The sequence below is a fragment of the Cervus canadensis genome, chromosome 5, assembly GCF_019320065.1.
Source record: "Cervus canadensis isolate Bull #8, Minnesota chromosome 5, ASM1932006v1, whole genome shotgun sequence".
Lineage (NCBI taxonomy): Eukaryota > Metazoa > Chordata > Mammalia > Artiodactyla > Cervidae > Cervus > Cervus canadensis.
In genome coordinates, this window is record NC_057390.1 from 7,253,568 (window position 1) to 7,270,520 (window position 16,953).

Sequence of the window (16,953 nt, forward strand, 5' to 3'; positions counted from 1 at the left end):
CCGCCCCCGGCGGAAGCGAGCGGCTGCGCCCGCGCAGAGCCGCGCGCCTCTCACCTTCTTTCAGGGGCGGAGCTTCTGACGCAGGCGCAGGGAGGTGGGCTCCGCGCGGCCCCGCGGGCTCGCGACCCGCCCAGAGAACTGGCGTCCGTGCTGGACGCGCGGCAGCTTTGTGATGGTGGTGATGATGCTCTACGCACCCTGGGGATAAAGAGCCCGCCTCGCCCTGCCATTGCCTGGCTGGAGGGAATTGCGATGATGAGCCTTTAGCTCAGAAGTGACGGGGTGTCCCAGGGGATCCCCGGCTTTGGCGGGAAGAGACTCAGAGTGGGCGTGCCTAGTTGTCGGTGACTGACCTGGAGAAAGAACCTTCGGCCCCTCCCAGCTTCGTTTTTCCCACTTGAAACACAGGAGGACCCAGTGTGGACCAGCCTCCTGGAGGGGTGAGGAGTCTATATATTAATACAAACATCGCCCCAGCGCTTTTTCTGGGACCTGCGAGGGCGGCTCACTTGTAGCACATTCGCTGCCGTCTGTCTTGGCAACTTGGAGCCTCCTGGTTTGGAGGGTTTTTATCCCAGGAGGGCTGACCTTCCACGAGGGGTGGGGCAGAGGTTCCGCTGTGTTCGACAGTGAGACCATCAGCTGGATGGTTGGGCCTCCCGAAGCCACCAAACCGTCAGGAAACCCAAGGGGACCTTCTCCCGGCTGAAGTGATGGAGCCGGAGTACCGAGGGCAGATTGGGTGATCGTTTCCAGTGGAGTGAGGAAGGACTCTGCGTGGAACGTTCCAAAAACAAGGAAACAAAAGAATGTAGAACTGTGGAAGAATCAATTCCTGGACTCCTGAAGAAAGACGTTCATCCTTGCGTGAGGTAAAGACCCCTGATCAGCTGATGTTTAGGCTGAGGGCAAGGGAAAGAAGAAATAGGCCGAAAAAAGCAATAAAACAAACAAACCAAAAAAAAAAAAAAAAAACAAACCACACACAAAAAACAAAAACCCCCAGACAAAAAAATCTCATTTAAGAAATCAGTGTCTCTTGTTATTCCCGTAATAGGTGTTTTCAGTAATAAGGTGATTAAAGGAGAAGTTGCAGACTTCTTTTAAAGACATGAAGAGTTTATATGTTAATTTTCATGCTGTCCTCAGTTTGAATTAGGTCATTAACGTTACTGCTATTTCTGAAATAAATCTCTACAAAGGTTTCCTTTTTTAGATAAAGAGCCTTAGTCTTAAAAAAAAAAAAAAAAAAAAAGGAAGAAATAGGTAGTAAAATAAAGAGGGAAGCCACAGAAACCAGCTATGACTTTGGGGCCATTTCCAGGGTAAGGACTGTTGAGGTTTTGCCTATTTTCTGTTATGCATGTGGGTGTTGGCACATGCTCACTATTTTCTTCTGTCTTCTTCTTCCAAATATAATTTTACAGGTCCTTGAAGTTTAATTTTAGTAAGTTTTTAAATTAATTAATAATTTTAGTAAATTTAGCTTAATTTAGTCTTTAGGTAACAGAAAATTCAGTAAGACTGAATTTGAGGAGTAGAATGGGTACAATGACTGTTGCGACGTTTTCCCTTTGTGGTGGTGTTTTACGAAAATTGAAATGTGAACAGAAGGATGCATTTGGAAGCCAGGTAGCCAAAGAACGGACTGTACCGGTGATCAGTTTATTGGTATCAGCTCCAAATACATGCATCGTTGCTCTGTTGTGTGATCTTGGTGCTGGACTCTGTAGACACATCTTTGCTAGCTGGCACGATGTGAAACTATGTCTGTAGATGATGCTGAGGGACACTGCATGGGGAAGGAGCTTCTCTGACACACTGAAGTGCTTTTCTCTCTTCTTGTTCCTGCGGTGTGTGGCTGACTTGTTAGACATCTAGTGGTCCCTAGCCCCTAGCAAGGTTCTGTGACACGCAGCACATTCCCTGGGCATCCCAGCTGGTTTCCAGGAGAACCTCCCAGGTGCCCCAGCAAGTAATTTCCTGGCCATTTCCACAGGCACTGCTCGGTAGCTTCCCAGTGATTTTCATGTTTCCCAGCTGAATGCAGTAGGTAAGCACAAGATATAAAAGACATCTGTAGTTGGTAGAAAGATATAAAACTGTATTCATAAACCACATGGTCATCTATGTAGAAAACATTAAGGAAGTTACAGAAAAAATTTACTAGAACTCATAAAGTAAGGTTAACGAGGTTGCAGAATACAAGATCAATATACAAATTATAGTTTTGTTCCCATATGCCACAAAGCAGAATGCAGTGGCAACCCACTCCAGTGTTCTTGTCTGGGAATTGCTAGGGACAGAGGTGCCCGGTGGGTGCAGAGTCAGACATGACTTAGTGACTAAACAACAGCAACAAATGCTACAGAAAGCCATTAGAAATTGGAGTTTAAAAATCATTTTGTAAACAGGAAATGTGAAATGGGGATACATTTGACCAACAAATGTGCAAAGAGACATCCCGTTTTCTTTGGACCTGTTGATGCCTGTACTACTTAGGGGTAGGCCAAATGGTAAACCTGTAACTGTTCCTATTTATGCCACAGCTTTGAAAGATGTTGCATATCCCCACTGGTTAAAGATAAAGCTTACTTACAGATTATAAAAATGATAGATACTCTAAGCCCAGTGTTCTCACTTGAAATGAAAATCCACTAGATGTGCAGCATCAATATGGACATCACTTTTGTGGGATGTGGAGGCAAGAGAAACAGATACAAACATGCTAATGTTTATGCTGCTCATTGTATTATGAGTAATAAAGTCTTTTGTTTCTGATGCAGGTGTCTCATATCTTCTGCTGGCATCTGTGAAACTGTAGTAAGCTAACTTAATTTTTAAATGGGATAAGATTAAATTAAAGACAACAAAAACCTGTACACTGAAACTACAAAACGTTGCTGAGAGGTATGAAAAAGTGTATAATTAAATGGAGAGATGTATACCATGATCATGAACTGGAAGACTGAATATTATTAAGGTAAGCATTCTCATTTATAGCATGCTGCATTGGGATCCAACTGTTCATCATTTGAATGTCTCCAGATGAAAAGAATATACCAAGAGGTGGTGGGACATGGAACAATAATTTTAGTGGGAAAGTGTGATGCCACAACCAATTTGGAAAAGAGATTGAAAATATCTTAAAAAGTTAAACATACACCTACCATATGACCCAGCATATGAGGTATTTACCCAAGAGATAAAGGAGCATATAGCCAAACAAGATTTTGAACACAACTATTGCTACAAGCTTTATTTGCAATAGCCCTAGACTGAACACAAGCCAGATATCTGTCAAGTGAATTAGTGAACAAGTTGTGGTATTACTACTTAGCAATAAAAATGAACTATGAATTCATGCTACATCATCAATGAATCTCAAAATAGTTATGCTGACTGCGGAAGCCAAATGAAGAGGATATGCTATATAATTCCATTCATATAAAGATTTTAGAGAACGCTGGTTTCAGTTCCAGTGTGTAAAGAGCTTGGCGGTTGCAGCTTCCACACTGAAAAATAAGGGAAAGAAAGATGACAAAGTGAAAACCAGTAACTTTTTAAGTCCACAGTAGCGTGTGCTCAGTCATGGCTGACTCTTTGCGACCCCATGGACTGTGGCCCTCCAGGCTCCTCTTTCCATGGGATTCTTCAGGCAGGAATACTGGAGTGGGTTGCCACGCCCTCCTCCAGGGATCGAATCTGGGTCTCCTGCATTTCAGGCTGATCCTTTACTGTCTGAGCCACCAGGTACCTGGGAAAAGGATAATCAGACCACTCCAGCACCCTGTCTGTCTTTTGGTCTCACATAATGGGAGGCAGGGAGAAAGCTAAGTAATGCTTCTGGAAGTCACCGTCCAAGGACTCAAGCTCACTGAAACGGAGATTTAATCATAAGCTTATAAAAGTACCCCCACCTTATGAAAATATAAACAGGGCTTTGCTATAGTAACAGTAAACTACAGCTGAGAAAGATGTAAGACAGAGACCCTATTTTAAAACAAGTTTCTAGGGAAGTTCAAAGGCAACAGGGATGGGGGGGAAAAAAGGGAAAAAGAGGAAACTGAAGTCTCTGGCACCTACAGTTATGAAAATATTAAACACAACCTAGCTCCAACGCATATTCACATAAAGCCTTATGCTAAAAGCCCCAGTACCTGAGTTTTTAGTACCTAATACATACATTCAACTTTCAGGAAAACAATTATGATTTTATTAGAAGAAAAATAGTTTCAAGAGACAAAGCAGGCATCAGAACCAGAGTCAGATATGACAAAAATCTTGTAATTGTCAAACAGGGAATTCAAAATAACTGTGATTACTGTTAAGAGCTCTCATGGAAAGTAGACAAGATATAAGGACAGATAGGTAATATAAGCAGATACAAAATATCTGAGAATGAATCAGAAGGAAATGATAGAAAGCAAGACCATTGTGATAGAAATTAAGATTGCTTTTGATGGGCTCATCAGTGGATTGGACTCAACCAAGGAAAAAATCATTGAGATTGAAATTAAGTCAATAGAAGATTCCCATACTGGAAAGCAAAGACAAAAAAAAAAGGGGGGGGGGGAAATTAATCAGAATGTTGAAGAACTGTCAGTCAATTTCAAAACATATATACAAAATTGGGATACTAAGGCAGGAGGCAGATGGACACCCCCGCCTCCAGGGTAAAACAACTGGAGATTCATTCTCTATTGACCAAAACTCCAAGACAGGAATAGCAGGCAATTAAGGAAGGAGGCTGAACCCTGCACAGATGACATATTTCTCGTTCCCAAAGTCAGGAGACCTTCCCGACCATACACACACAGAAAAGGCTTCTTGGAAGCCAAAGGGGAGTCATGTCAAGGGATGTTCTACCTATAGACCTTTTCAGTAGGATCCATCTTGGCTGAGAGATGTGTGTGTACATATGGAAAGATCCTAAGATATACCAAATATGGACTGTGGTGGTGGTTTAGTCGCTAAGTCGTGTCCGACCCTTGGTGACCCCATGGACTGTAGCCTGCCATGCTTCTCTGTCCATGGGATTTTCCAGGCAAGAATACTGGAGTGGGTTGCCATTTCCTTCTCCAGGGGATCTTCCACACCCAGGGATCGAACCTGGGTCTCCTACACTGTAGACAGATTCTTTCCAACTGAGCTACCAGGGAAGCACAATATGGACTGTGAACTCCCAGGCAAATCAGAATGGTTGGCCAAAGGAAACTGGAAGAAATGCCCCATAAAATTAATTCAAACTACCACGAAGGCACAGCTCAGGGACTCTCCCTCTGAGTCTGCCCGTGTGTCTGTCTACATGTATTGTTCTCATTTTCCTCCTAATAAATACTTTACTTGCTTCACTGCTTTCCGTCTTTATGGAAATTCTTTTCTGCAAAGCTGAAGCACCAAAGACCTTGGCACTTACTGCTGGTCTAGTGGCGAGAATCTGGTGCTTGCACTGCCCCGACACAACCTCAATCTCTGGCTGGGAACCCAAGCCCCACTCCAAGCTATTGTAGGTCTAGGCCACCTGAGATCATATCTAGAAGAAGGGAGAGAGAACAATTAAAGTAAAAATAGCCTCACATTTTCCAAAGTTAATGACAGGCAACTGTACACACAGGCACATGAAACTCAGAACAGCAAGCAGGATAAATACCAACCCCCCCCCCCCCACACACACACACATAAGACATATATTCACAAATGCAGAAAGCCAAAGAACAGCGTCACATTCCACTGGATCTAGAATTCAGGTAGATCAGCAGGATAGCCGTTCATATCAAGATCACATTGACCACAGTCTGGGCCATAAAATAGGCATTAACGATCTCAAAAAAAGAGAAACAATATAAAGTATGCTGGGTACCCCCAATGGAATTAAACTAAAACTTGATAATGGAAAGTAACTGGAACACTCAGAAATATCTTGAGGTTAACAGCACAGTTCTAAATAACACATGGTCAAGGGTGAAGTCTCAAGATAAAGAAGCATTTTCAACTAAATGAAAATGAAAATAGAACTTGTCAAAGTTGTCAGATGCAACAAACATGCACTTAGAGGGGAATTTACAGCTTTGAGTGCATGTGTCAGAAACAAGAAAGATCTAAATCAGTAATAAATGCTTCCACTGTAGGAAACTACAGTTAGAGCAATTTTATCTTCTTCGTTTAGAACCAAGTCTCTGATCTGTATCACATCCCTTCTTCCTGAAGCCTTTAACATTTCTTATCTTCTGTGCTGGCAATGAATTCCCCCTGTTTTTATAGTATGGCTAGGCTTGATTTTCCCTTCACTTTTATTTGAGATGAAATGTGGGTTTTTAATACAGTCAGTCCTTAAAAGATATCACTCTATTGTATTCATATCTGTATGTTCTCTGATGATGTGTCTGCTGTGTCCTATCTGTGTCTTTTTCTTCTCTGGGCTGTGCTTAGCCACTCAGTCATGTCTGACTCTTTGAGACCCCATAGACTAGCCCGCCAGACTCCTCTGTCCATGGGGATTCTCCAGGCAAGAATACTGGAGTGGGTTGCCATGCCCTCCTCCAGGGGATCTTTCCAACCCAGGATCGAACCCAGGTTTCCCTGATTGCAAGTGGATTCTTTACCAGCTGAGCCACCAGGGAAGCCCAAGAATACTGGAGTGGGTAGCCTCTCCCTTCTCCAGGGGAACTTCCTGACCCAGGAATTGAACCGGGGTCTCCTGCATTGCAGTGGATCCATTACCAGCTGAGCTACCAGGGTAGCCCACTTTTTCTTCTCTGGCAGCCTCTTAAGATTTTATCTTTTTCTTTGATACTCAGCAGTTTGAATATGATCGGCCTACTTGTATGTTTTTTCTGTCTTGGTTTTAATCCTGCTTTATTTGCACTGAGTTTCTTTGATCTGTTCTTTGATGTGTCTCTAATTTAGGAACACTTTCAGCCATTATTTCTTCAAATATTTCTTCTGCCCCATTTTCTGTCTTGTACTTCTGGGACTTCAGTGATACGATAACATGATCTAAAGCTATTGCCCATTAGACCTTGAATGATGTGTTCTGTTTATTTTTTTCTTTCACTTTTTTTTTTTTAATTTTAGCTAGGATAATTTCTGTTGATTTGTCTTCAAGTTCACTGGTTTGTCCCTTGGCTGTCTTTAGCCTGCTGGTGAAATTGTCAAAGACATTCTCCACCTTTGTTACTGTGTTTTGACGTCTAGAATTTGCATTTGATATTTTACTTATAGTTTATACCTCTCTGCTAAAGATGCCTATCTTATCTTACACATTGTCTTTTCCAATATAATTTTTAACATCTTTATCAAAATTATTTTAATCCCATTGGGGTATAGTTTCAGCATCTATGTCATATCTGTGTTTAATTGTGATGATTGCTTTGTCTCTTCAGCCTGCATTTTTTTTGTTCTTTTTTTTCCAAAACAATATCGTTGTTTAGTGGCTAACTCGTGTCTGGACTGTAGCCCACCAGGCGCCTTCTGTACATGGGATTTATTATTAAGATATAATTTGCATGCTACCAAACTGGTAGTTTTGATGGACATTTGAGTTGTTTCCAGTTTTTGGATATTATGACTCATTCTGCTATGGACGTTTGTGTACAGGTTTTTGTATAAATACATGTTTTCTTTTCAAAGTGGGGCTTCTGGATCATTTGGTAATTCTATGTTTAAACATTAGATGAACTGTCAAACTATCTTCTAGAGTGCTTGCACCATTTTATATTCCCACTGGCAGTGTATGCTGCTGCTGCTGCTGCTGCTAAGTCGCGTCAGTCGTGTCCAACCCTGTGCGACCCCATAGACGGCAGCCCACCAGGCTCCCCCGTCCCTGTGAGTATATGAGGGCCCTAATTTTTCCACATCCTCTTCAACATTTACTTTCCAATGATGGTGGATTTACATTTTCTTGATGGGAAGAGTGTAGGATTTTGTGTAGCATTTGGTGGTCATCTTTTCATGTGCTTTTGGGTTATTTGCATGTCTTCTCTGAAGAAATGTCTGTTCAGACACTTTGCCCATTTCTAAACTGTTTATCTTTTTATTATTGAGTTGTTACGGTTCTTTGTATATTCTAGATACAAGTCCTTTATCAGATATATAATTTGCAAATATTTCCCCCACCCTGCAGGTTATCTTTTCACTTACTTGGTAGTTTCCACTGATGAACAAAAGTTCATTTCATTGTTGTCCCATTTATCTAATTTTTGTATTGCTTGTGCTTTTCCTGGGTTATATAAGAAATCATTGCCTAATTCATGGTCATGAATATTTATACCCACGTTTACTTCTAAGAGTTATATGGTTTTAGTTCTTACATTTAGGCCAGTAGTCTGTTGTGAATTATTATTTTTTGTGTATTTTGTGAAATAAGGAGAGAGTGGGTCATGGCTAAAATGTCAAGGACACTTGGTGTTCTTATAAAAATCTAAGTAGTCTTTATTTTGACTAATGTTCTATTTGCCTTTAGGACAATTTCCTTAGGCTTTAAATGTTCAGATGTTTGAAATAGATTTCACGGGTTACATTTGTTTCACTGGGGAATGGATCTGTGGAGCGCCCAAGCTACCATTCTGGAAATAGAGCTCAAGCTGGTTTTTCTTGCTTTTTACACGTCCTGTGATATTTTGTTGAAAGTTTGGCATGCTGTATGGGACAGCAGGTAGTGAAGTTATGCTATTACTACTACACACACACACACACACACACACACACACACACACACACACGCACAGGCACGCACACACACACTTTTCCTTCGGCCAGCCGTTCAGTGTGAGGGTGTGTGTTACTCGGGTCCAGAGTAGTGTGGGGGTGGTTTCTCGTTGCCATGGTGACCCCCATCGCGCCATGGGACCTCCTTTCTCTAGCGCAGTGCTTCTCACCTGAGGGTGACTCTGCCTCCTAGGGATATTTGGCGCTGCCTGGGGCATGCTGGGATTCGGGCTGTGCTACTGACATCCAGTGAGTAGAGACTACGGGTGCTGCTGAATGTCCTGCGACTCACAGGGCGGCACCCAGCTCCCACAACAGAATCATCCAGTGTCCGACGCCCGTGGCGCCGAAGGTGGGGAGCACTGCCCGAGTGCTGCCTTCTGTTTAAGGTGCGGGCCGGTTTGCCTCACCTTTCACTTGCAGGAAAGGTGGCTGAGTGCTCTTTCCAGCTTTCTAAATTTCAAGATGGAAATGGAAGTCTTACTGATTTTGTCACATTGTGTTATTTATTTGTCAACTGATACTGAGCTGAGATGTGCCCAGAGCATCTCACTCCTGACTTTATTTCCCTGTTCTGGGATGACATTAGGGCCCCTTCCTTATGATCTCGTTTAACCTTAATTACCTCTTCCACAGGTCCTAAGTCCATGGAGGTTAGTGGATCAATAAGCCCCAGGCTCCTAGAATAGTGCCCAGGACAAAGTGAGTGCTCTGTGTGTGCCCGAGGTGTTACTATTTTGTTGCTGCTGTCGTTGTTATTTAGCTTTTGTGCTATTTGAGTATCCTGGTAGGTTCTAACTGTATCCCTTTTGCGTGCATGCCAGTTGCTCAGTCATGTCTAACTCAGTCCATGGCGACCCCGTGGACTGTAGCCCGCCAGGCTCCTCTGTCCATGTGATTCTCCAGGCAAGAATACTGGAGTGGGCTGTTGTTTCCTCTTCCAGGGGATCTTCCTGACCCAAGGATCTAACCCGTGTCTTCTGCACTGACAGACAGATAGATACTTTTACCACTGGGCCGCATGGGAAGCCAGCTGTATCCCTTAGCACATGTATGGTCAAATTAAACAGGACTTAAACAGGGACTTGGCTGAGCAGGACATGAAGAGAAGGCTGAAGTACCTGCGGCAGTTCTGACTGTGTTCACATCAATGCAACACCAGCTGTTTCCCCAACAGAGGCCTGGGGACACAAAGGTAACAGGAATGTGTCTCCCCACCCTCCCACTCACTCCTGAATTGGATTGTCGTTCCTCTGTGAGTCGACTTGAAGTGGCTCACAGACCCTGGACTCATCTGAGCCTTCTATAAGTCTCTTCTTGGAAAAGTCTTTGGAATGGAAATTTTAAAAGTCCATCTTCATCTTGATAGGTAAAGAATGACCCAGTGACAAAGGTTTTTAATGGGAAGGCAACATACCCCAGAGGCAAGGATAAATAAAAACGTCTTTCTCTAAGTTAAGACTCAAAACATGTATGCAAGATTCACGCAAAGCACTTTCATAGCCTAGGGACCAGAGAGGGGAATCTTCTCATTCGCAAGATTTCTGGTATAGGGAGTATAATGTATTCCTTCAGAAAGAAATACAAGGAAACAAAGGGATGAGTAAGTTAAAATCAAAATTGCCATCATTAAATTTATATTTGTTATATAATACCCACATTCCTATAAGTTACATTTTTTTCATTTCTACTTTCATATATCAAAAAATTTCCCCTTTGGTCCCCAGTTTTGTTTCTGAAGTGATATGTGTGTGTGTGTGTGTGTGTGTGTGTGTGTGTGTGTCTGTGTTGATTTTAATCGAAAGCAGGTTTAAAAAAATAAGTTCCAAGTTTTTTTCCGCTTTCAAGAGTTAATGCCCTTCAGCACACTAATGGAGTTCTTTGGGGAACTGAACTTGGAGCTGGGCATCAGACCCTTTTTCAAAGTGGAAGATAGTTGTGTAATATAATCCTTTTGTGTGAGTTCCTTGTGTAAGTAGCTCTCAATTCAGTGGCATGTAAACTGCCCACATGAATGAGTAAATGAGCCTGTGGATGGATCCTGATTCACTTACATTCAACGTAAGCTATTTATCAGAGCCTTAGTACTGGGATGGCACCATCTTAGTTAAGGCTGGTCAGCATCAAACTCTGAAAACAGCAAATCCTTGCACTGCAGTATTTGTGTGATAAAACTCCCGATGGACCTTAGTGTATGGTGGAAGGCAAACTTTACCTGCGGCCAGCAGATGGCACTGTTCAACCCAATTTAATTCAATTCAGATGGCTATTTGGTCAGCCAAGTTTTTACTGTGAAAGTGAAAGTCGCTCAGTCCTGTCCGACTCTTTGTGATCCCATAGACTATACAGTCCCTGGAATTCTCCAGGCCAGAATACTGGAGTGGGTAGCCATTCCCTTCTTCAGGGGATCTTCCCAACCCCGGGATTGAACCCAAGTATCCCACATTGCAGTCGGATTCTTGACCAGCTGAGCTACCAGGGAAGCCCAAGAATACTGGAGTGGGTAGCCTGTCCCTTCTCCAACGAATCTTCCCGACCCAGGAATCGAACCAGGGTCTGCTGCATTGCAGGCAGATTCTTTACCAGCTGAGCTACCTACTGAGAACCTACATAGGGCGTTGTGCTAGGGTTAGGGATGTAGCTGTAAACAAAGACAGAACCTCTATCATCCCCCCCCCCCCAAAGTTTATTTGTTGTTCCTATACTATGTGCAGGATGAGAAGGCTTGTAAAGATAATCTCGTGAAATTACAGGCTGTGGTCCTATTGTCACATTGTTGGATGGGGGAGGAAGCAGGGAGCATGACATACAAGACCCAAGAACCACAACACAAAAGAGACTTAAAGAGGTCATTAGGGTCACAGAGACCTGTGGTGATGGTTCATGGGCAGTAAAAATCTGTTTAAATAGTGATCAAAGGGAAACAATTGATTTTAGGGTCATCACTCAGTCTACTGTCTGTGTCTAGGACTTGGGACCACAAACCTTTATACATAACCTTTAGGGCCAGGTGTGTTTAGAACTCAGAATTTGGGGTATTTTGAAAAAGTAGCACTATGTGTGTACTGTACATTACCTAACACCCTCACCACCACACCCCTGTGGAACCTGGTGAGCACTGTAATCAAATGCGTTTGTGCTTGTGCAATCAAATGTATAAGAATTCATACTATAGTTTATATGCATCCTCATGCCAATCAGGTTTGGTTTGCTGAAAGCTTTTGGTTTTCAGAAATTTTTAATGTTGGAACGGCAGACAAAGATTGTGGATCTATAACATAGTATTCCAAGACAAAAAAGAATTTACCCTCAAATCTCCACAAAACCACTTCTGTTTCTGGAAGTTTGATTTCTTTATTTATTTACACATTTGTTCAGCACTTTTGGATGTTGAGCATTGTCATCCCTGTATTTTTTTTTTTAAGAATAAAGTAAACCAGAATTAATTTTTTTTGGTAGAATGTTTAGCTAGCTTCAGTAGATATGTTGAAATAATTAAGACTATTGCAATATCAAGATTGGAAATTATGACCGTAGAAAAAATGTTTTGCTCCTTATCTCTCACAAATTAAACATGACTTGGGATTTCTGTTAAGTTGTAGTGTGTTTACTGGTTAAAAAAAAAACACAGTTAAGTAAATAAAAAGACATTGAATCAAAACAGGCAAAGTCTTCCATTGTTTATGGTCATCTATCCTTTGGTTGTCAGGTTTTATTTAATTTGTAAAAAACAAGGGAGGAGTTTACCACACTACCTTGGAATGCTTATGATCTTTGTATCCTCAAGATTTTAAAAGATGGATTTAAAAACTGTTTTAGATTGAGAAATTAATTTAAAAATAGTTTTTGCCATAATTTCTCTCAGAGACAGCAGACTCTAAGTGGGATATTATTTCCAGGAAGTCAGGAGGACCCCATGCAGAGCTCCCCATACTTACGTCTGGCCTTCTGTATGCCACCAGGAGGATCTTTAACTGCCACCCAGAAGGACTTTAGATGCTGAACTTCCTGCCCAAGAAACAGATTATTTCATAGTCTACCAACTGAAGGCTTATTTGTACTCAAGGCATCTAATATGCTTAGGATGGTATCTGCCACAGAGCAGATGCTCATTAATATTAGTTACTATTATTCACCTCCGTTTACATTTCTGACAATCAAGGTCTCCCAAGGGATTGAACCTGAGATACCATGCTTGTGCCTTGGCAGGTTCACTGTGATCATCGTATCCACATGAAATAGACTCAGTGTTCACCACAGGCATGGGCACACACAGTGGTGATGGAGTTGTCCTACTACAGGGTTACTGTGAGTTGGGGTTAGTCGCTAAGTTGTGTCCAACTCTTGCATCCCCATGGACTGTAGCCTGCCAGGCTCCTCTGCCCATGGGATTCTCCAGGCAAGATTACTGGAGTGGGTTGCCATTTCCTTCTCCAGGGGATCTTCCCAACCCAGGAATCAAACCCGGGTCTCCTGCACTGCAGGCAAAGTCTTTACTGACTGAGCTATAAGGGAAGCCACTGTGAGTTGAGGTCGATGCTAAGGTCTGTCTGTCTCCCCGCATCTCCCGGTCTTTCACTAGAAAAGAGATGGAAAGGGAGAAGATCCAATGTCTGAATTTGTGAACACATCACAGGAACACAGCAGCTGTTTAACAATTATGCTGGAGCTTAGACAACATTTTAAGCTGCTGACAGACGTCAAGGAAGAGATAACTGAATGATCGCTGGGAATATTTTAGGAATGGTGGTAAATTAGGTGTTTCAAAGGAAAGGCAAATGGTCTAATTTTCTTAAAAAGAAACTTTTTGACCCCTGGATGGTAAATTCTATTTTATTTCTAAAGAAGAATCAACAGTGGATTTTTTAAAAGATGGTTTGTGATTATCTGCAGAGGAAGCACAGACTCTGCTAAAATCCTTCTCTACAGGTTTCACAAAGAACAGGCAAGATGAGCGATAGTTCTTCCTGATGGATCACCAGTTAAATAACTCAGGCTGTGTACTTAACATCACAGCCAAGAGTCATAATACAAGTAGATTTTTATTTTATTTTAGTGCTCCATGTATGTCAAGCACTATGATAAACATTGAGGATACTGATAACTGAGCTAAAGGAGTTAAGTTTTATGAAATCAGAACTAAAGTTTTATGAAATCAGAACTAGTCTCTAGTATTTTTCTCAAATAGTTGCCCATGAATGAATGGTTGAAAACAATTAGATTGGTTAATTAGCTGCTTTGATATACATACACACACACGTGTGTGTGTGTATACACATTTTTATAATGATGCTTATTCACCTTTGGATAAACCAAAAATGGTGAAAAAAATAGTTGATGAACCTCTTCCAGAAAGGTGATATTTTGTGTGTGACAGAGAGAAAAATTGAGATGAATTGTAGCAATAACAAAATCCTACACTCTTTTCTACTTATTTAAAAAATCTAGTTGCTTGTATATATGTGTGTGTTTGTGAATGCATATGCTAAAGATTTGGTATTAATGCATAGGTTTTTTATCATAAGCCATTACGATATAAATACAATGAATTAAACTTTTCCTATAAAGGTTCCTCTTCCTCTCCGAGTAACAACATTGTTACCTACAATAGAACTGCATGATCACAACTACTGTTATCTTGGGAGGGGGTGTGTGGGTGAGCAGGGAGAATTATTTGGGGTGACAAGAAGCTTATTACTACAACTGCTATGCGCCTTATTCCAATGAATCATTTTTTCCCCACTAGCTCATGAACTCCTCATGGTCAGGGCCTGTGTATCTAATAAAATGCCTGGACAGTCACAAGCTCCCAATAAGCACTTCTTGAAGGTGCATTCTTTCCACCCATCCCTCAAGAAAAACCTCTTAATTTGATCTTATATTGCATTAACTATAGAACAGCATCTTTAATAGTTTCCTACTGCTGCCATAAAAATGTAACAATACAAAGTTGGTGGCTTAAAACAATATGAATTTACTCTTCTGCAGTTGCAGAGGTCAGAAATCCTCAAAGTCAAGCTGTTGGTAGGCAGCACTCCTTCCTGAAGGCTCTTGGGGAGAATCTGGTTTTTTTTTTTTTTTTCCCTCTTCCATGCTCTACAAGCTGCCCACATTCCTTGGCTTGTAGCCTCTCTCCTCCATCTTTAAACTGGCAAGTCTTTGACTCTTTCTGGAGTCACATTTCTTTCTCTGACCACTGTCAGGAAGGATTCTCTACTTTTCTTTTAAGGGTTCATGTGTGTAGATTGGGCCAACCCTGTATAATCTAGGTCATTGCTATGTAAGGTAAAGTATTCATTGATTATGTGGTTATGCTTAGGATTAGGGTGTGAACATCTTTGGGAACCCATTATTCTGCCTATCGGGGGCTTCCCAGGTGGCTCAGTGGTAAAGAACCCACCTGCCAATGTAGGAGACGCAGGAGACGCAGGTTTGATCCCTGGGCCAGGAAGATGACTAGAGGAGGAAACGGCTACCTGTTCCAATATTCATGCCTGAAAAATTCCATGGACAAAGGAGCCTGGTGGGCTACAGCCCATGGGATCGCAAAGAGTCAGACACAATTGAGTGACTGAACATGCACACGAACACACACACATGCAGACACACACACACGATTTTGTTTCTAAGGACCCATCCCATGTCAAACAAAAGTGGTGAAGGAAGCTGATAGAGGTCAGATGCCTCTTCAGAAGATGCAGAGACCACTGTTACAACTGAATACAAAAGACAGTAATCATTAGAGACAGTGAAAGTTTTCAAATATTGTGCAAATACTTAAAAAATTCTCTCTGGCATATTTAGACATGGAGTGAAAACAAAGAAGTGAGCTAGAGATGCTAGACATGAAGAATGTGTAGATTAATTGCTATTCGGTGACTTGTAGGGGGGTCAAGTAGGACTCCCTATTTTAAGGAGGTTGAATATTTAAATGAAAGAAACAAAAAATGTGGGCTGTATTTTCTCATTTTAATCTAGAAAATAATATATTTTTGAGACTTTTTTCATGAGTCTACTTTGGGGATGATCATTTGGAATAACTTGTACAGGATCTGGGAACTGCAATTTATGTCATAGCATGTGCTACATAAAAGTACTTTGTTCTGCTTTAAGAATTTATGTTACCATATTCTTGATCTTTTAAATATATTTATGAATTTCTAGGTTGTGAACCTGAACTGTACTTGGTGTTATGTTAGGTCAGTTGACCCACTATTTTCTATTCCAAAAATATCCAAAAAGAAATTAACTGCAATCCTCAGAGGACCTCACCAGGCTCCTCTGACCATGGAATTCTCCAGGCAAGAATACTGGAATGGGTTGCCATGCCCTTCTCCAGATCTTCCAGACCCAGGTGTCAAACCCAGGTCTCCTGTGGTGCAGCCAGTGTCCCGCATTGCAGGTGGATTCTTGACTGATTGAACTACTTACGCCTTTTCTCCAGTTATATTCAAGAGAGGTCTTTGTGGTTCTTTACACCTGTGACGTATCTACCCTTGTAGAGGGTCCTCAGTGTCTGCAGAGTTGTCATGGCCGTTCTGGATCAAGAGGAGCCGTTCAGACACTTAAGACTTTGGGCCAGTGCTGGCAGGGACCTCACACCATTCCGTCATCTTTCCACTTCTCCGGATTGCCCCACAGCAATAAGGATGATTCCGGCCAGTTCCTGATACTACCCCCTCCACCATCAGGGGAAGGTCAGCTATTTTTTGATCCCCTGGGGAGACAGGCAACTCCTCAGTCAGTGTCCTAAAATAGCCTGCCATTCTCAGCTGCTGGGCTGGAGGCCCTCCAGGGGAATGCAAAGGCAGCAAGAATCCACCGCCCGTGTGAGTGGGACTCCACTGAAACACCAACTAAGAGACGCTGCTCAAGAAGATCCTGCCTGCTCAGAAGTCTTTATTCTTTTTTTTTTTTTCAATTGAGGATCTGGGTGTCCGCTCTCATTTATTTTCTTATTTTATTTCAACAGAAACCAGTGAATTGAAAATGAGACTAAATATTGCCATCTTCTTTGGGGCTCTCTTTGGTGCTCTGGGGGTTTTACTCTTTCTGGTGGCTTTTGGATCAGATTACTGGCTTCTCGCGACTGAAGTGGGAAAGTGTTCAGGTGAACAAAATGTGCGTTTCTTCTTCAAAATATTGTCGTACTTGGTGGTAACGAGGATAGCCTTACATATCTTCTGCGAATCCACAAATAGCAGTGGAATGTCTGTTTCTTCTCGGAAGAGATGTGTAGAAAGC

At 42.0% G+C, this 16,953-nt stretch overlaps 1 protein-coding gene and 1 long non-coding RNA gene across 3 annotated transcripts in view; both read left to right on the top strand.

The window, feature by feature from the left end:
- Positions 1-73: 73 nt before the first annotated feature.
- On the top strand, positions 74-10,531 carry LOC122441448. The gene is made up of 4 exons (XR_006269357.1): positions 74-872; positions 2,787-2,983; positions 9,346-9,411; positions 9,654-10,531. It is a non-coding gene; the product is annotated as an uncharacterized LOC122441448 (long non-coding RNA).
- A 5,971-nt stretch (positions 10,532-16,502) lies between these two features.
- The window catches only part of TMEM182 (transmembrane protein 182), a 47,224-nt gene continuing 46,773 nt past the window's right edge, over positions 16,503-16,953 (top strand). The window contains exon 1 of one of the 2 annotated variants that reach the window (XM_043468051.1): positions 16,503-16,830. In XM_043468051.1, the coding sequence (XP_043323986.1) occupies positions 16,699-16,830 (132 nt within the window). In that variant the 5' untranslated portion in view covers positions 16,503-16,698. The remainder of the gene's footprint in view (positions 16,831-16,953) is intronic. The other variant, XM_043468050.1, reaches the window with a different exon arrangement.